We start from the raw sequence: 20160 nt of genomic DNA on the forward strand, positions 1-20160 counted from the left end.
TGCGAGATTCTAAAAGCCAAAGTAAGACGGAACTCAAGAATATCAATTTCTTGATTAAGGCTTCGTTAAAAAGTTAATAAAAATTTTCAAATTATGCTGAAAAAATTATTTTTAGCTACGGAGGTCAATTACAACCATTTTTGGTGAACAGACATATCCCCGAAATCCTACGCACTTTCGAGAAAAAAATTCGAGTAGGTGCTGAAATTAAAAAATTTCAAATCGTTCTAAAAAAATTATTTTCAGCCGCGGGGGTCAATTATAATAATTTTTGGTCAATACACATACCCCCGAAATCCTACTCGCTTTCGAGAAAAAAATTCAAGTAGATGGACAAATTGCCGTTCTACAGCCGGAACTTTGAACGTTAATAACTTTTTAATGAAACCTCGATCAACAAATTGGCATTCTTGATCGCCAAACACCCCGTATGTCTTTTTATATTCTTATCCCAATTTTTTCCCCGTTAATTAAAAATAAATATTATTATTATCATCATTTAATTAAGTTCTTGAAATTTTCGAGAATTTCGATATGTTCGAGATTCTCGAGTATTTCCAAGAACTCGCCTCGATCTCGACTCGAGATTTTCGAAACATCGCACACCCCTACTAAATACATATAAATATTAAATAACGTTTCACATATCTATACATCCAACATGAATCGTGTATACATATATATATAAATAATATCATCTAATCTAACGTTAAATAATAGAAACAATCTTGTACATTTATGTAGTAATAAGCGTACAGTACGAGTGAGCTTACAAATATAGGAATGTATATCGCGCGAGAAATGTGAAAACAGTTATTGTTGTTCGTCAGCTGAAATAAGAAAAGACGTTTATGGCATACTTTCCAGGCAACTCTTGATATGCTGCCAAGCTTGCAGCCCCTGCAATTGTTTAAGATAACGTCGATCTATCGGTGCAAGGATACGGAATTAATCGCGGCTATGTTAAAAAGTGAACTACCTACCTTCCTAGCGAGCTTGAATTGTAAAATGCAATAAGCTGCCAAAATCTCTTTTAAATCTACTACCTTTTGATGTTGAAATCTCTCTATGTCCATCATAGCTTTAATAGAAAAAGATCTAGAAAAATCAGACATAAAATGCATAAAAATTGTATTCTTATAGGGGAGTTAATTTTTTGAGCTAACGTCATTTCAATTTACGTTCGTATGTTATCTGCGAATTGCAAACGATGGTAAAAAGGAATACTATTTTAAACGCAATATTTAATCAAAATTTCGTACTTTAAATCTTCATCCACTTGTTTGACAGCTTCTTCGTGCTGTGCAATTCTTTGCTCTAGTTGCAATATCTTCAATTCACGAACTTCCTCTGTATCCACGGAACCAAATAATCGTGACATTAAGCCTGACTTACCTATAACAGTGCACGTTAATACGTAATAGATCCTATAACTTTAATTAGCAATAATACGTGACGTAGAACAGAACCTTGCATGACTTTTTCCTTCTGATCAAACGTATTAGTCAATGCATCGTGAGCTTCGTCTTTAGCTAACTGTAAAGCCTCCCTTCGTCTGACTACTGCTTGTAGCGCAGAAGCACCAAACAACCATTCTTTTAACTGATCTGCTATCAGTTCTTCCTCCTCAAGAATCGTGTCTATCATTGCTGCTAACGAGTCCAGATAGTGGCCCGATTTCTACGAAAATAGGCTGTAATGCAGTGTGTTTTGCAATACACATAGTTGCTAGGGTGTATCATAATCTTATTATTTAAAGTTATCTCGAAGCCGTTCGGAATTCCCGAAAACGTCTGTGATTCCCAACATTTTTTGTTCCCAACAAAAGATAGGGGTGCGCGAGGTCTCGAAAATGTCGAGTTTTTCACGAGATCGAGATGAACCCTCGAAAGTATCGTGTCAATCGAGAATATCGATATATTCGAGATCTCCTAAACATGGAGATCTCGATATATTCGAGGCCTCGTATACTCCTAATAAAAGGCTAATAATTTTAATATTTTCACGAACAAAACAATTGTAAGACATTTTAAATACCTACCTGCAAACCATCACCCATTTCCCTCTCTATGGCACTCCACTCACTGAACACGCGACCATAATTTGCATGTAGTTTGTACAAACTGTATTGCTTTTCTACCAATCGCGCACGCACACGAAGAAGATTGCATAAGTTATTCTAAAATGGATATTAAAAGAGTATTATATTCAATTCGTACTTACTTTCGAATAGTTAACTAAATAATCAACGTACTTGAAGTTCAATTCCATAATTTTTTATTGTTTCGAATCGTTTGTCCGGTTTTCTTAATCGCACTGCTACGCTCAGTGCTTTTAATTTTGATTCTGCTAGCTGCAAGTATCCTATGTAGAAGTAGAAACGATTACAATAGATTTTTGGAATATATGATATAACTTAACAGTAACGTATTTTTAATAAGTTATTCAATTTACCAGTCTCTTTAATACTTTCCCTCCAGCCATCCTTCTGTTGTAGAAACCCCATAAAATGCTCATCGCGAGACAGTATAGGATGCGATGCTACCCTTAGAAGGAAATTCTTCAAAAAAATTGTTAACGAATTTTAAAATATATGTAACAAAATAATAAAGAATATGAATATGTAGACATACTTCAAGACCTGCTCTACGCCGGTCAACAAAGTCTGGATCAAATGTGTCGGTGGTAACTTTTTGCCATGCGTATAGTACTTTTTTTTCTGGCAATGGAGGCAGTACAATGTACGGATAAGAAATCTCTAAATAAGCTCGAAGCAGTTCAAATTCTGTGTATCGACGCCACAGAGAACTTACTTTGGTGAGTGCACCTTTAAAGTCAGGATCAGTAACTCTACAATAATATTGTACACTAAAATACTTTCCACTTTCAAAAATCTGATATTAAAACAGTATAAATTCTAACGTGAGAATATTAATTTCGTTACACTATTACTCACTTAGTCTCAATGAGGTAGACTGTATAAAATTCTCTTAAATTCAATGCTCCGTTTGCTCGTTTTTCAGCCTCAGCTATTGAGATCTCCATATGCTCGAATAATGAATCCTAATACACAAATTAAGTAATGCAAAATCCCAAGGTACAGGAAATGTAGGTATATGATTTATTTAGAACTAGGTTTTTGTACACGAAGTGCTAAGTTTCTACCATTCTAAATTATGCTTTTGTAACAAAAAGTTAACAGTAGACATTACATGTTATATGTGGAATTAAAACATACAGGAATGTTTTATAAAGTAGGCTAAAGCATTGTTTTGAACAATGGAAGATTTGCATGAAGCGTTGTAGGGATAAAGGAGGGGTATATGTTGAAGGTGATAATGAGTAAATATGTATGAAATCAAAATAAAATGTTTTACAGCGTACAGTCCCATTATTTAATAGCCACACCTCATATACTTCACAACAATTATCAATAATCTTTGATCATTTGATACCTTCATACCAATAAAACACTGAAACTCATGCAAAAGGTAAATTACTATTCAAAAAAAGATTATAGTGACAGTTCAGTATAGGTAGTTATACATTAGTATTTTGTTAAATTAGACAGGAGAAACCACAAATGCAAAAAATAGTGTGCAGGATTCCAACAATTGTGTAAAAAATTATATATGAAATAGTTTTTACTAATTGTAAACATTCCATGTTGTTCTATTACTGCATAATAATGTTTAGCTGTAAATGGCATGTACAAAGGTACAAGTATAAAATTCTCCCTCATTCACCATGGTTATCATACATATTCTTCAAAATAATAACAGTACATTGCAAAAGAATACATAAAAATTAAGAATAACCTTAAATATATGGTATAAAATAATGTACAAGCACATGAGGTAAATGTGTATACATTAAATAATTATTACAAAAATTTAACAACAGAAATTATTAATGACATGGTATTTTATTATTAAATTATATTAAAACCTATAAATATAAAATCATGCAACTGGATAACATTCATTAACAACGATTCAATTTTAGTTCGAGTTTGTACATGCTTAGATGCCTGTTTAAAATATAGGTTTAAATGCTTTGAAACAGTCGCGTGTATATACATACTCTAAGTACCGCCAACACTAATGCAATGGTGCTCACAAACAATTTATGACCTACTTCCACGTAATTCCAAACAAAACGAAATCTTTCGGTCTATCGTTTCCTTAACGAAATTAATCATTTTCGAGAAACGCGATACTTTTTTTTATATAGACGCAGAAATAATTATCACTTCCTGTGCAGGTATTTTCATTAAAAATAATATAATAAATGGAAAATTTCAAAACTGATGACATCCATCGATTGAATGCACACCACCGTAAATTCATTAAGAACACAAACATAGTTGTCAAAAACAAGGTCATATAGTCACATCAAACACAGAGGCGTGAAGCTTTAATTTCTTATATCAACCATAACAAAGCATGAGAAACACTGCGCACCGTTTCAATTCTTTTAGAACAAATGTACGCGTGATTTCAGTATCGTTGTAACTAAAATCTCCGGTTAGTGCAACGTCGATGTCTGCGATTCACAGAAATAGAATGACAATCAACAAATTCGCAAAGCTATTCAAAGAGGAACGCGTTTAAAGCATAGTATCGATTTGGCGGACGAATTAAAACGGAAGGAGACTCGAAGCGTCACTTACCTCTTTCTGCGTCTCCGCGGCTGTCATATTTGCGTTTGCCTCCCTCTGGTAATTTCCGTTTTGAAACACCTCTTCCATGATTCCAAACCGGCCTACAAATCTACGAAGTAGTAAAGGAATTTCGAAACCTTTCACATCACGTACACTTTCTCCATTACTGGCGAACCGCTCGATTCGACTGAGCACTGTTCATTGCACCTAGCTAAATTCCCTTTGAAACTCTCGATAAAAAGGCCGTTTTATCAGTGTCTCTTTTTCAAACACTTTTCGTTAATTTGATGGTCGCGTTCGTTATAATTCTCCTAAATAATTCACTGGTAGATGTTCGTTTGGAACACAGTCGCATCTTCCGAATATTTGTAACTGACGACGGTTTAAATTCTGTCTAGGGATTTTTTGCGGTTACGTTAAAAACTCCCGAAATGGGCGCGCACATTTGATTCTTTCTAGGGTTGAAATAGCTTCCGTATTATGCATTGGTATTCATTCATCCCTCGCATTGCAAATGCGAAAAGAGGTATAACAATTTATAGATTGGATATAAGTATTACAGTTTACTGGACAGGAGTAAGAAATTAAACTTCTAATGTCGCGTTTACTTTAAAACAATAATAAAACGGATTTATTGTATAACAAGATTGCTGTTTCATTAATACGTTATTTTGATATTTAATTAATGTACTACTTAACAATTCACTGGCTGGTAGATTATTTAAAACCGATAGGGAATCGTTCTAAAATAATTTCATGCCATGCAGTCACGAGATTTACTAAAAATCTCACTTACGACACGCACTCAGTTCCGCGGCTCGCTTGATTTCACGCACACATATAAAACGTGAGGAGACCTTAATGCTACATGAGTGCAATTGCACTGTATTTACATATTTACATGATGAAAAATCATGCACCCAAATTACACAGTTGGTGAAAGACCAGGGACAAAGTATATTTACACGTAATCCTTTCAGCTATAATTAGCTGATGCTACAATTTCAATCGGCTAAGTTGACCTCAATATTCGTAAACACTGATGTCAAGCTATGTCCTTTGATTTTTCCGTTTGTGGCTTCTTTCGAGGTAAAAGAAGCACCAAAAAGGCTGATACTGAAAAATAAATATTTAAAATAAAGCATTAAACATTATAAAGTCTCAGTGATGATGCAGAAGCTATCATTTTTTAAAATAAATCACATTGCCTCTTGAATGGTGACTGAAGTACTACTTCGTGTGAGGGGAAAGTCCCTAACTTTTACACCAATTATGTTTTTTCTCCTTCAGGGAGGGGTCTTGATTAGTACTAGAGCTAGTGACTTTTTTCTTATGGCGTGAGAGTAGTATTTTAGTCGCCGTCCAGATGGCGCGCATGGTTTATTCTCAAAGATGGCAGCTTTGTGATTATTGACAAAACTTTACCAATCCATTTGCATTAATAATAATAATTATTATGCATTATATGCATTAATAATAATTTTATAAAACTTTACCTAGAGAAGCACATCCAATCATAACGAAGGGACCCAGGCAGGACAATTTGAACAGAACTGGGAACAATGTATTGCCTAAAACTGCTCCAAATCTACCAATCATCATAGTTAAGCTAACTGCCATAGTCCTGTAGACAAGTATAAAGTGATTGATCAGTGATTGATCACGTAATAGAAAATAATACGCTTTATTACAAAATTGTTGTACCTGAAACGCGTTGGAAAATTATCGACAATAACGTTTACGACACAAGCACCGCCTATGCTCGACATAGCGACGAAAACTGAAGATAAACCGAGAATACTGTTTGAGCTTGCCGCCCAATAAAGAGATCCGCAGCAGGCAGCTGCTACCATGAAACAGGTCGCTGAAAGTAGAAATTAAAAATGCGTTCAAATTGCACGGACTCTGTATTTAATTGAAGATTTTTTATTTAGTAATAATTTCACTCGAATAATTTTTTAATTTAGCAATCTCACCTATGAGTTTCTTTTTTCCTACCACGGTAATTAACGTGCCAGCCAACGTATACCCGATAACTCCTGTAGTAGCTATCACGATGGAATTAATAAACACTCTTGCATTCAATTCCGCCTAAAATTAAACATATATAAGAGCTATGACGATCGTTGGATTTTTATTAATTATAACAGTCTTGACAGAGTAGAGTTTGAACAGTTGCTTATATGATATCTTTTACTGATTTTTGTGTATACTCTGAACAATTTTAAAAGCTAGGACAAATCGTATCTTTTTAATTGCAAGCAGACAAATATGGATACTATCTTTTTTTTTTGTATATTTCGAATTGAGTCTGTATTACTAAAATTAGTAACTAGCAAGTGATTTCAGACGACAGTCGTTAATGACTCATTCAAGAAAATAATTATCACTGTAAATGTTGTAATACCGGTATGCACTCGTGTGCAAGGCTTAAAGTTCCATTAACGGAACTTGTTGGGAAACTATTCGTTTGATCTTGGCCTAACATATAGCAGAAGCGTGGCTGCGTACTCGAGTATTCGATCGTATGGTAGTTGTTCTTGAAATGTTCCATCATTGAGAACAATTGAGGCATCCACAGTCTGATTGAGTTCGATCTAAAAATTGAAAATCATGTTGTCATCTCGTGTACGGTTTTGCTAATAATGAAAATGATACCACGAACACCGCGACAGCGAGATTGGATTAAGAGAAATTTATTTATTCTGACCCTAGTGTTGCGCCAAGTTGAATCAAACTGATCGCGAAGAGTTTGTAGACATTGGGTGGCAAGAAAAGGGGTTTGACCTGTTGCAAGCACGATCTCACTTTATCCTTGAAGTTCTCTTTCGTAGTTTTAACGGAATACTCATCCTGAAGATCCTTTATCTGTTAATGAAAATTCATGTTCAAGCTAGTCCCGAAAAATAACGATTATTCAGTCCTTAAATTAAAATTGATTCTAAAAATTCTGCAATAGTAAATTCACTTTGAATATAGTAAACTGTACATTTAATCAAGGAAACTCCGTCGTTAAAAATCATTTTTAAAGAAGAAACAAATATTGTGAACACTGGTAATGCAAAATGGCGTAAGTCTCGAGCATTCATGATTTATGACCAAAAAAAACAGACGCAACAGAGTCAAAGAAACACGTCAGGCCGGATGTAATTATACATACATGTAAAATTTGATTTTTATCTATAGACTAATAAGTATAATTTGTTCGTGCATGGTAATAACTGCTTAACATTTTTTTACCGGATATGTATCTGGATCATTGCCTGTATTAACCGAGTAGATTTTCTTGAAAACCTCCAAAGCCTCTTCCCTTCTGCCTTTCAACAGGAGAAAACGCGGACTTTCGGGGAACGCGAATATTGCTATACAAGCAAGAAACTCTGGTAACGAGCAAATTGCCAGAAACACTCTCCAAGAGCTGATTTCTACCGTTCTGCTCAGGATATTTATATTCCATTTCTGTGGTATGATCAGCCACGCGATGCCTGCAATAATTATTTTTACGTTTCTGTACAATTTATGCCAAAAGAAACTGCAAGTAGCTGAATCAATTAAACAACGAGATAGAAGAGTTAATAGATAATAAACAAAATTTATTCTTCGGTTTTTATTATGGAATGAAATTCTAAAAACTAGTACATCGACGATTATTGAAGTAAGTACTCGTGAGGTCATTAGCAGGCGTAGTAGCTTTGTTTTGTGGTTTCTCTTGAATGTAGAAAGTATATTCAAGATCTATTGCTATACTCTACTACAGAATTATGTAAAAAACAATGGAAAGCTCATCTATATTGGAATTTATTTATAACGTATTATATTCGTATGTTACAGCTATTATCAAGGGACAGTCTTCTGCGCATCTACCTTGCGCACATGCAACTCCGCTGATGGCGCTAGTGTCCTGTGACCTCGTGGAAACTTCAACCATCGTTGGTCTACATATGAGTAACGTATCTTTATTTTTATTAACTTAAGTTTATATAGTAATATATAGTAATATTTTGTAGAAATTAATTATTCAATTTCATCGCCAAATGCAAGTTTTAGAAAAAACGAAGTTAAATGGGGAAATGAAAATCGAGTATTAGAATATAATGAGGAATTTAATATCAGAATATGAAGAACGCGATACTTACAAGGCAAGGAAATATTTCCAAGCGAAAAAAATACACCTAACCACATGTAGGTTCGAGATCGTTGTGTTTCGTTGTGTAATTCCGCCAAATACGACATCAAGGCAGCGTACGGGCCAGATATACTAAAAATATTGAAGGATTCGATTAAATTATCGTCGCGAAATCATGTTTATGCTCGGACCATAAATATACGCGAACATTCATGCATGATTTCTATAATTACTTTTACATATCCCGAAGAAAGATAATGTGTGAAGATATAATTCTTATTTTGACGAAGTTTTAGTCGAAGAAACGTTGATCTTTTATTTATTTTTCATTTTAAAGTGATAATTTTTTTTTCCTCTTTTTTTTTGTTAATGACTCATACATATAAAATTACTTCGCGTAAAATTTGTGTGATAATAATTATTTGAAACGTTCCACGATTTCATGGTATTGATCATCTTTGTATAAACTTACATCACGCCGTCGAGAAATTTGAACAAAATTAAAATCCAAGAGGTATGCGAGAAACATGTCGCCAGACTCAAGATCCCGGTGAACATGTAACCATAAAACATGATCTTCCTACGACCATACGTATCGGTCATGAATACCCAGAAAAACGAAGAGCTGATCATACCTGAAAGCAATCGAATCTTCAGTAACAATTGCAGCCTCAAAGATTGCTGTTTATCTGTGACATATAGTAACGATACAATTTAAACTGTATAGAAAATTACCAATTAATCGCATAGGAAAGGAGAGTTTACGTTTTCAGAGAATTCAACCTGATCGAAGTATTTTGTTCGAAACAATAGGGAAAATAAAGAACAAATCCGAAACGTAGATAGCCGGTGGTAGCATTATTATTTAGAATAATATGTTTCGACTTCTGGTTTAGGTTCTCTTTAGTATTTAAAATTAGAATCTAGGAAGAAGCATGCAATAGAACCTCGATTATTGCATGAAAGCCTCGTTCATTGTACGATGTTGACAAATGGTGGTCGCTAAATAACAAATATACAGGGTGTTCAGACACCCCTGGGAAAAATTTTAATGGGAGTTTCTAGAGGCCAAAATAAGACGAAAATCAAGGATACTAATTTGTTGATTGAGGCTTCGTTAAAAAGTTATAGAAACATTTCTGGCCACACAGTATATTTTCGGTGAAGAATTTTTTTCTTGAAAGTGCGTAGGATTTCGAGGGTATGTCTATTCACCAAAAATGATTATAATTGTCCCTAGTATGCAAAAAATAATTTTTTCAGAATAATTTGAAATTTTTTAATTCAATTTTTTAATAACTTTTTAAGGTAGCCTCAATCAACAAATTGATATTCTTGATTTTCGTCTTATTTTTGTCTCTAGAATCTCCCATTAAAATTTTTATTCTATATTTTTAGAAAATATAAAAAGTTTTATTCAACATTTTGGATTTATTTTTTTTCACGTAGAATCATTTCTTAATATTTAAATACACGTGAACAGGACAGTGACAAGGCAGGTGCAGAAGGGGCCCTGGGCGTCATATCATAACAATTTAAAGAAAATTACTTTAACACTACACTGTCCACATGATTTGTGTAAAAACTCTTTTGTACACTCTGAAAAATGCTTCTATTTATTCCTGCTTTTTCTACCAAAATTCAAAAACAAAATTTTGTCGCAACGAAAATGCAAAATATCTGTATACACTACTTCTTAAAAGTATTTGATCATGCGTGGCGTCGTTGAACTTGCATATATTTATTGTTATAAAAACAATAAAACGACATATATTATTGATTTCTAAAAAAGTGGTAATCAAATACGTATCTATGTTAAGTTAGCTCCCTCCACCAGCACAAATAAAATATTGCGCTATTTTTGTGCTAATAAAGTATGCAAATAGTCATAATCATCAACCATAATGTGGAACCCCGTCATTCCTTCCATTTAAGTGGAGGTTACGCAATTAATTAGTAAAAAAAATAGCAGAATATTTTACAGTAAATACGAATTCTTTTTGGTGGGAGAAGGCTAACTTAATATAGGTAAAAGTCTAATTCTTTTATCAATCGTTCGTATAACAAATGATCAAGTCAAGGTAGTGTATGTGTATTTGCTACAAGGAAACGAAGAAAGGGTGTGTCGATATTGTCCCAGGGGCCAGGATACCTAGGCACGGCCCTGCACGCGAAATAGAAACCTCTAGTTCAAATCAAACTCGAAGCGTACCGAGTGCACTTTGACCCCTCTTGACAGGCATAAGCTCATCCGGGGATTACGGTCGCGATTACGTAACTGCCAATAACTGAATACCACCTGCGAATGTCATCGAGTTGAGTAGACCCTTGCGGATCATAGTGAGGCCCAGGTCGCATTCCGCGGACGGCAGCACGTACGATATCGCTGACGACGAGAAGATGCTGGAGAAACTGGCAGGCAGCACAGCTAGCAGCAACAAGTAGTTGAACTTTCCATAACCTAGTGGCAGATTAACGGCGTGGTATGACACTTATCATCAAATTAATCTCGTGGAATGACGCTTGTCACTCGGGGCTTACAAGGGTATTCGACCATCTCTGGGAAAAATTTTAATGAGAGATTCTATATGCCAAAATAAGACGAAAATCAAGAATAGTAATTTGTTGATAGATGCTTCGTTAAGAAGTTATTGACGTTTAAAGTTACGCCTGTAGAACGGCAATTTGCGAACAGCTGCGCGCGCACGATAGTGGTTCTCATTCACAAAACTGTAAGACTGCCGATTAGTCAGATAGTTCTACAGGCGGAACTTTAAACGTTAATAACTTTTTAACGAAGCCTCGATCAACAAATTACTATTCTTGATTTTCGTCTTATTTTGGCCTCCAGAATCTCCCATTACAATTTTTACCCTGTATAAATGAAATTTCGTAGAGTGATGAAACTTGGATTGCTGAAAATCCTGATATATGGATTTTGTTTAAAAAATTCGAGCCTTTCTAACATTTAAAGAACGAAAAAGTTTTATCGTAAATTTTGTCGACTATGCCACACTGTTATTGTTATAGAATCTCAATAATAAAGCAGATGATTACTTTTGAAAACACTAACGTGTCTTTTAAATTAGTAACTGAAGTTCTGTTATTGTATAAAAGGTTGTTTGAATATCGGCATACCCATTAAGAACCAAAGGCTTTGACTGAAAGCTCTTTGTTTTGAGCATTTTTTTTTTTAAGTTGAACGATAAATTAATAATTGCATAATAGGACAGTTGAGTGTTTTGTTTCTGACATGCATGCTTACCAGATTTTACTATCGCCTTTTCGAAATCTGCTGGGCCGGGCTCCTCGGGCTGTACGTCCTTACCTATAATTAAAAGTATGTAAAATTATATTTTTATCGAAGCATTACTAGAATAATTATTGAAAGCGTTAATATTACATTTCGAAATTCGTAATTATTTTGCTTGTTTACATTTTTTTTAAATTACAGTTTGCATAAACGTTCAACTTTGATAAGATATGAATATTATCAATGTATGGTTGTTGTTAACTATGTGAAAAGATAAATTATTATTGTGGAATTAAATTAAATATGGTTATCGTATATTGCATTACAGAGATAGCGAAGTTATTTGTATAATAATTATTAGACATCTATATAATTAAATTCTGTGGCAATAAAAATAAAGAAATGTTTAAATAACGTACACCGGATCTGCGAGTAGCTGAACATTGTAAGTATATCGATGAATTTTTGGAACACCATTGTTCACGCACTATGTTTAACACAATTAATTGATATTATTAAACGTTTGTTTGAAATATAATAACTCATTAATGATTTATATATTTAATCTCTCGTTTTCATATTAAAATCTATAAAATTGTAATGATAACCGAATTCTGAATTTGAATTCAAATATCTATTTTGGAAATTAAACTTGGTTAATTTCAATACAGAATTACTATTTAATATTTAATTATACTCTTACGATTTATTCGACATTTATTTAATAGCGTCTAGTAGTTACTTAATTATTTAATTTTGTACACTATTTTTCCTTGAATATTTGACTTTGAACGACCGTGTACGGACCTCGAATGACTTTTCAAAATCAAAACGTTTCATTTGCCACGTTGTTTCAGTTTGTTAATATTTTATTATTAAAAGTTTGTTGTTCAATACATAAAAATATTTCAATTGATCAATTTGACAGTAATAATTATAAACTAGAGAAATAAAAATCTTAGTACAAATTTTACTATAGTTTATATAATATAATGAAAAGTTAAAGGTAGTTAAATAGTAATCGAATTATATTAAAAACTGTAACAATATTGTTAATGATTACTGTTATCTGATCTTACGTATGATTATGTTATTTCACAGTAGAAATGGTTAAAAGAACCGTTTATAGACAAAATGTGGTAAATTTTACACTTAAAAGACAAGTATTCGGTTCAATCTTGGTTAGATTTCTAAGGTTGCAGCACAATTTTAACAAATTAGATTTAAACGGTGGCGAAACGATAGTGAACGAAACACGACTGAAGATCAACTCGAATACCAGAATTCTAGGCCAATTAGCTGTTTACATTGATGGGTTATTGTTTTCGTATATCTGTACAAGCAGAGCTCTCATACAATACCGAGTGTCTGATAATTTCCTAACATAAATTTTGTGTAGTATATTCTTATTTTGGTTTTAATAATTTTGGCCCTCTTTGGGAACACATTACACGTATATAAATTCTATAGAAACAAAAGTAAGTAATTGATTATCGTGGAAATTGTAAAAACATTTATTTTATTCATAATTGTTAAAGAACTGATAATAACCAACTGACATTCTGGATTTTCCAATCATTTTGTGTGCAATTTTGGTGAAACATTTTATTCTTTCTGGTGGATGTACATGATATTTAACTGACTTTTAGAATAAATATGATGGATAAGAATTATCCATCAAACAGAGAATAGGCTAATAGAAATGGTCTTTAAACCCTGATTTACCAGTTATACATGTTTCGTCGCGAAAGTGTGATATAAAGAGAAAGTGTGAATTAGTTTTGTGGTAGAACATACTGCAACAACTTTGCATTGATGCTAATCTCCTGCAGATGGATTCAATGCCTTTTTACGTTTCTACAAGTAGTATTCAACGTATGCGCATACATTAAATAAATCGAGTAATTGATTTAGTAATTAAAAATCGATCTAGTCTCTAGCAGTAAACTCATTTAAATTTAAAAACAGATCGATCTATAATTGAATTACAAGTTCATTGCAAAGAATCGTATCTACAATTTTTCTAATCGACTTTCCAGATCGTAATTCAATTTAAAGTGTTTAAATGTAGGCAAACAATTATAGTATCACGTCATGCCATACTATATTCAATATTTTGTCAATAGTTAATCCCGTTTAGGCTAGATATTTCGTTAGAACTGTTGTGTCATGTGATTGGTAACACAATGCTTCTGCGCACCTACCTTGCGCAGTTATTTAGCGTTTCGATGCGCGAAACCGAGACGCATAGAAAGAAGTGGCTTGAACTGAGCCACTTAGTTCTATGTTATTATACCTAACTACGTTACGATATTTGAAATAGAAAATTATGAAACAACGATCGAAGCAACAAACATGCTATATTGTATTAGTTTAAAATCTATCACAATGCAACTCTAACAAATAGAAACCAAAGTTTAGTAGAATTCTTTTGTAGATGAAAATATCAAAATATGAGTAAAACATAAATGATATAAACAATAAGTGTTTATCTGTTGCTCGATAAAGAAAATTAAAAAGTTGAATTATACAATAAAATATTTCACATCTATGTATATCTAAATCCAAGTAAATATTACCAGAATCGTATTACTACATTAACATCTTGCAATAATACAAAACAAACTACAAAAATAATATCGTTACGAGATAAATCTCATTATCTTCCAAATTATTTATAGTTACGTCCTCTAATTATAATTCGAAAATATTCATCACTCTTCAATATTTTCTATCTGATGATTGATTTAATACATATGTTTATCACAATTCTATTTGTGGAGGATTATACGAAGTTATCTTGAAAAAGTCGTACATTTTAAGCCAAATTGTTGATATAAATAAAATGCTCGTTGCTGTCACATCAATGGCGTAACGAGGCGTGTACAGCGTGTGTGCAGCACGTGGAAGCTTATATTGTGGGAGGGGGTGGAGGGACTTTGTAACAAATAAAAAACATGATATCCGTTCATTTTTCCTCATTTTTTTTCTGTTAACTATACATACTTCTTTCGCAAATATAAATTTTTTATTACACAAAGAAAGTTCCCCGATTGTTTTTATACAAAAATTTTTGGCATAATACGACAGATGTTGGTTCACAAGTTTTGTCGATAATTTTTCGTCAACAATTAAAAATATCTTTAAGCGAGCCAAACTAGCTCAATGTTAAATAGGAGAATAAAAATTTAGCAATTTTACTTTTTCTTCGTATTACATGACTTTATCTTGAACAGTTTAAACGATACAGTTTCTAATAAGCGAGTACCCGTATATAATAAGTGCCAACCGAAACAATGTCACGATTACGCAATTATATGACCATGTTATTTGTGAAGAAGTTATCGCAACATTTATAGCTCCTTTCGAGAAGTTCACACAATTCCAATACGATTCTTTTATTTTCGTAAAAATGTATACACTGCAAAATTGCCTGTAGTTATAATATCTGTTAATGGTGTTAAAATACAAATTCGTATCATTGCATCGATATATTTCAACGTAAATAACTTGCAAATAATATTTATGGGTTGTGGTAACTTTAAATATGGAATGTGAAACCCGTTGAATTGACGGATTCCGTGCTTCTGGTGCAAATAATTCTGCCATCTTCTTTTCTTTTTGTTGCTACTGTTATGCACGTATTCGATCCGACAGATAAATAGTAAATCGTTTCGATACGATCAGCAACGAGGAACAATTTTGTAATAGAAGAACGGTGTGTTTGAACATCGATGAAAATAAATATTAATGAACCCATCATTCTCTAATGATTGTTGGTCCCGCGCGTGTTTATCGTGATTGAATGATTATCTTTTTTCGATTAATCGGTGCGTTCTCTCCGAGTGTCGCAATCGCCGCCATTTAGATTTTCACCCAACGTTTCCGGAAAATTTCCGTGTAAAAGCAAAGACGAACAAGTATGTTGATTAATAAATAAAAGATAAACAAAATTGAAAATAGCCTTCTCGAGCAAATAAATTACATTTAATATTTCAACATCAACTTAAAAATACAATACAAATCTAGACTCTTCTGTGCTCGAAACATCAATGGCCCTGAAATCTTCGAAAAGTGACTTTGGAAAATATATTTTCATTTAATTAGATAGATAGATTTACATAAAAATAATTCTTGAATTTAAAAATTTTTTTTTAATTAATTCTCATTTTCAATGGAAGTTTCATTGTCAATGGAAACTTCTTAGATAATAAATAAATAGTTATTGCATTAGATATCCCCGATATCAATATATTTCTATTCAATGAATTGTTAAATTGTTAAATCGTCCTTCGATAGTTCGATAATGTTAATAGCTCTCACTATAAAAACTTACGATGTGTAAAGTTTACTATTAAATTATTTATCTTTTTAAATACGCTGGCTTGTCTTCGTTTAAATTAAAGCGTTTCCTGTTGTTATTGTGTAATATGCGAACGAACGTACAGAATTTTTTTTCGTAAAATGCATCAGCATGCGAAATTTTACTTCCGGGCGCACTGTTTATAGCGTTGCAAAAGATTGCACGTGTTTGTTTAGAAACGATACTCATCGCGTTCAATAAAACTTTACGTGACTTTCGAAAGAATTCCATGCTTACATACGTGATTTTCTGGTTTTTTAAATTCGATAAATGGAAGAAGATGTAACATTAGGGCATCAATATGAACTTATTTTTTACAGCAGAAATATTTCCCAATTAAATTCCACGTTAAATTCTTTAATTAAAAAATAATTCTAAAATTATAAAAAAATCAATTTTTTAATTTAAATTAAAGCATAATGGGTTATGTATTGAACGTGGAGTTTAATTATCATAAGACACAGTGGCCTTTTGTATTATGCATTGTGTAAAATTTGTTATTATAAGAAAGATTAATTCTTACTCCATTTTCCAAATTTTTAAAATTTTACCCTCTATTATACAATATTAATATTGCAAATGATAGGTATTTAAAAAATTTTGTAATTACATACTCTAAATTATAATATAATGATCATTTATCTCGTTTCAAAGACTTCCATGATTTTTCTGTTCATCAATTTGCGTTAGGTTCTATAACAGCATTATTTGTTGAACGTTGCCCGCAAAAAAAAATAAAATAAAAACAAACAAATATACACGGTGTCCCACGCAACTGGAACAGGCTATACCTCCTAAACGGTTGGGAATAGAAAAATATGTTATAAGTAAATGCCATAATTTCAAAACACTGGGACAGCATACAGTGACTAGTATCAGCAGCCACGAAGCATTGTAAGGCAGCACAAACATTGTAAAACAACAGAAACATTGTAATGGATTCGGAGAACTTTTATCTTCGATAACTGCCTAACGGATAAGTTTAGGGCATAAGTATGTTAGTACTTTTATGTAGAGCATAAGAAACCACATCAACTGATGCAGTAAAAAATGTAGGCTTCCATTTAAAAAAAAGGTGCAGTTGCATTTTTCTGATGCACCAATGCACAAAAGTGCATAAAATTAGTTGCATATTACACATCGTCTGATACCATTTAACTTTGAATTACAACATATTTTTCTATTCCCAACCGTTTAGGAGGTATAGCCTGTTCCAGTTGCGTGGGCCACCCTGTATAAATAATGCAGATTCAAATTAACTTTTCTTAAGACGACAGCCACGAAGGAAATGCACTCCAACGTTTGCATTAAATTTTCTACAAAATATCTTCCTCCAGATTTTACGTGTGCAAAAAAAATTCCGTTGTTCGTCGAGAATTCTGCCACCACCACTTCACAAACAAAACTTGCCTCTGTATTTCACGGACGAATTCATTAAATATCCTCTTATTTGTGCGTTTCTCTTCAATCGGTCGTCGGGTGGGTCTGACGGTGAAAAAAAACTCACACAAAGTAAACAGGGCGCAGGGAAACGGTGGACGTCGATCGAGAAAAGGAAATTGAAAAGACCGCGGGTCGCGCACCGGTAAAACTGCAACGTGCACCGCGAGACGAGTACGAACTTAGGCAGTTTCAGTCGCGGACACCTCACATGCCTGCCGCGAAACTACAATTCGCGTGGAAATCGCGCGAACGCAAAAGCCACCTGTACCGTTTATGTAAATGTCGCCCCTTGGTGGGGCGAAACAGGTTGCTGAAGCAAATCGCGGCAGAGATAGGCAAAAACGTCACCTCCACCCACGTCTGTGTGTTTGTGAAGTTGTAATTGTTCCCTTTTTTACTATAGATTTCATCAGACAACCGTTCGTCAGGTGCAACCCCCAAACCGGGGATTCCCCGAACTTATACTGGCCCAGATCCATTCTCGAAAACTTACTTTCGAATTAATATTAGTTTTTAATGGGATCCTAGAGCAGAGATTCCTAACTTGGGGGTCCATTGTTGTCGTAGATTTGTTCGCGAATTTAGACAGAGAATTACTATTTTTTTTTTAAACAATAATTTTGCTCATTTTGTGCTTCGAAACGCCGACAGTTAGACTACGATAAATCTTCCAATGTCGTGAAGTCACCATTACGTTTATTACCGAGATATTATAATCTTTCTTGACTAAACTGTCGTAAATTGTGAAACGTTGGCGAAAATGCTACCAATCGTTTTGGAATGAAATGTGAAAAAATTAGTTTTCGTTGTCAGGACGTTGACTATATTTGAGACAGAATAAATTGCTCTGTCAAGGTCGCTAAGAGGCTTCCTCTACTATAGAATTTAGGCAACCAGTTTATCTAATCTGTGGTGTGCATGTGGCATGATTAGAAACACATAGAGAGTAAAAGTGCTGGTCTGGCATGATTTATAGCCGAGGAAATGATCTTGACAAGCCAACTTTCTCTGCTTCTGGTGTAACAAAAATTTGCTCAAGTATTGAATAAGACATCTTAGTTTTGTAACAGTAGCAATCCAACGTATAACAAAGCGCAGCTATCTGGAAGAACATTTTTTATGCATCGAATCGTTAATAGACAAATATAAATGTGAGATCAAAACTTCATGATAATAATATTCATCTGAAATCCTAACCTCAACTGTTAGGTTCGAGTATTAGAATGAAATTAATAATAAATCTCTATGAAAAATTGATGTATAAACTCTGTCAAATATCTATTTATATTTGTATTATTGGAGTAATTTCTGAACCGAAGAAATATTCCAACGAATTATGAATTCAGCTACTATAGCCAATCAAACATGGCGTTTCGAAAGAAGAAAGAGCACGGTTTATTTTTGCTTCTATCAGTTGCGGATGGAGATAATTTTGTAGGAAACGAAGTAACTGGATAGTTCGGATAATAATTGACCGAGCAACAATTTTCTTTTCATTTTCTGAAGAAATTTTTATATGTTTGCTGCTGTAAACCAAACATTATCCCAGATCGCTACCGGCAGTGATGGATCTAGATCTATAGGCGTCCGAAACGTTCGAAATATTTTGTGAAAAATAATACTATTATTAACACACATTTATCACTACTCTTCTCACGCTTTGATCTCTCTCCTTGTTGCAAAATAATGGAAAAAATCTTGGGGAAATTTTAAAGTTTGCTCTTTATTAATTTGTTAATTATAAACGTTATAATTCAGGTAGTACTTCCGTGCACTTATTATAGTTTACTACCCTTCTGCAAAATAATCATTAATAAATCTATAGGTGTTTTCTAAATTAATGTTCAGCGCAATCAACAAACTCATGTACCAACTTTGTATATACCCATGTGTCTTTTGTAATAACTTTCAGTCTTTGCTTTCATCTAGCAATATGTATAACACCCTGGTCATAATTGTGTTAATAATTTAACTTGCCTAGGTGTCAGGTTCGTTCAACTACGCTCCTGCCTGTGGCTCCTGTTCACGAGCAACGTCAAGAAGAAGTCCTTTTTACTCCTCGTGAAGATGATGCATGAGAAGATGACCCGTAGGAATGTGGGTGCCATTAGTCATAATATTTACAGCTTCTAGGTCACACGAACTATGCAAAAAATCAAGTAAGTTGTCGACAAATCAAATCGTTTGCACCACTTTCAATGGGGGGCATGAGGCTGGAGTGGGACTTCCTGGCAATCTTCCAGGTCGAAAACCCCGATGGAGCTGATGTTCTGCTATATCTGGGTTACTGCTTCGGTAGTGATCTGGTGAGG

The 20160-nt window shown here is 33.5% G+C and overlaps 2 protein-coding genes across 5 annotated transcripts; both read right to left on the bottom strand.

Moving 5' to 3' along the window:
* Positions 1–328: 328 nt before the first annotated feature.
* Positions 329–5000, bottom strand: LOC122400127 (sorting nexin-4-like). 2 transcript variants are annotated; one of them, XM_043401386.1, is made up of 10 exons: positions 4673–5000; positions 2957–3063; positions 2634–2850; positions 2455–2560; positions 2255–2364; positions 2042–2179; positions 1470–1680; positions 1263–1395; positions 984–1098; positions 329–830 (listed from the first exon to the last, which is right to left on the bottom strand). In XM_043401386.1, the coding sequence occupies exons 1-10, from the start codon at positions 4748–4750 to the stop codon at positions 699–701; spliced, it is 1347 nt and encodes a 448-aa protein (XP_043257321.1). In that variant the 5' UTR covers positions 4751–5000; the 3' UTR covers positions 329–698. The 2 variants fall into 2 exon arrangements, with proteins under 2 accessions (XP_043257321.1, XP_043257322.1); XM_043401387.1 differs by having other exon boundaries at positions 698–900.
* A 273-nt stretch (positions 5001–5273) lies between these two features.
* Positions 5274–18077, bottom strand: LOC122400072 (synaptic vesicle glycoprotein 2B-like). 3 transcript variants are annotated; one of them, XM_043401279.1, is made up of 12 exons: positions 12462–12604; positions 12055–12117; positions 11089–11250; positions 9262–9424; positions 8800–8921; positions 7904–8148; positions 7374–7531; positions 7071–7260; positions 6640–6754; positions 6368–6527; positions 6160–6287; positions 5274–5779 (listed from the first exon to the last, which is right to left on the bottom strand). In XM_043401279.1, the coding sequence occupies exons 1-12, from the start codon at positions 12517–12519 to the stop codon at positions 5709–5711; spliced, it is 1635 nt and encodes a 544-aa protein (XP_043257214.1). In that variant the 5' UTR covers positions 12520–12604; the 3' UTR covers positions 5274–5708. The 3 variants fall into 3 exon arrangements, with proteins under 3 accessions (XP_043257214.1, XP_043257215.1, XP_043257216.1); XM_043401280.1 differs by lacking the exon at positions 12462–12604 and adding an exon at positions 17816–18077 and having other exon boundaries at positions 5275–5779; XM_043401281.1 differs by lacking the exons at positions 12055–12117; positions 12462–12604 and having other exon boundaries at positions 5275–5779; positions 11002–11124.
* Between the last annotated feature and the right edge of the window lie 2083 nt (positions 18078–20160).

Source organism: Colletes gigas, unplaced genomic scaffold (assembly GCF_013123115.1).
Source record: "Colletes gigas isolate AHSC1104 unplaced genomic scaffold, ASM1312311v1 Colletes_gigas_Sc00016, whole genome shotgun sequence".
Classification (NCBI taxonomy): Eukaryota; Metazoa; Arthropoda; class Insecta; order Hymenoptera; family Colletidae; genus Colletes; species Colletes gigas.

What these genes read in the sequence shown, in the direction of transcription:
- LOC122400127 (XM_043401386.1), bottom strand. Translation starts at nt 4,750, where the DNA reads ATGGAAGAGGTGTTTCAAAACGGAAATTACCAGAGGGAGGCAAACGCA. An exon ending in AAATGGGTGATGGTTTGCAG is followed by an intron (nt 1,681 to 2,041) that starts GTAGGTATTTAA and finishes CTATTTTCGTAG; the next exon opens with AAATCGGGCCACTATCTGGA. An exon ending in CAAGTGGATGAAGATTTAAA is followed by an intron (nt 1,099 to 1,262) that starts GTACGAAATTTT and finishes TGATTTTTCTAG; the next exon opens with ATCTTTTTCTATTAAAGCTA.
- LOC122400072 (XM_043401279.1), bottom strand. Translation starts at nt 12,519, where the DNA reads ATGGTGTTCCAAAAATTCATCGATATACTTACAATGTTCAGCTACTCG. An exon ending in CAACTTGGCGCAACACTAGG is followed by an intron (nt 7,261 to 7,373) that starts GTCAGAATAAAT and finishes TTCAATTTTTAG; the next exon opens with ATCGAACTCAATCAGACTGT. An exon ending in AGGAAAAAAGAAACTCATAG is followed by an intron (nt 6,528 to 6,639) that starts GTGAGATTGCTA and finishes TTCTACTTTCAG; the next exon opens with CGACCTGTTTCATGGTAGCA.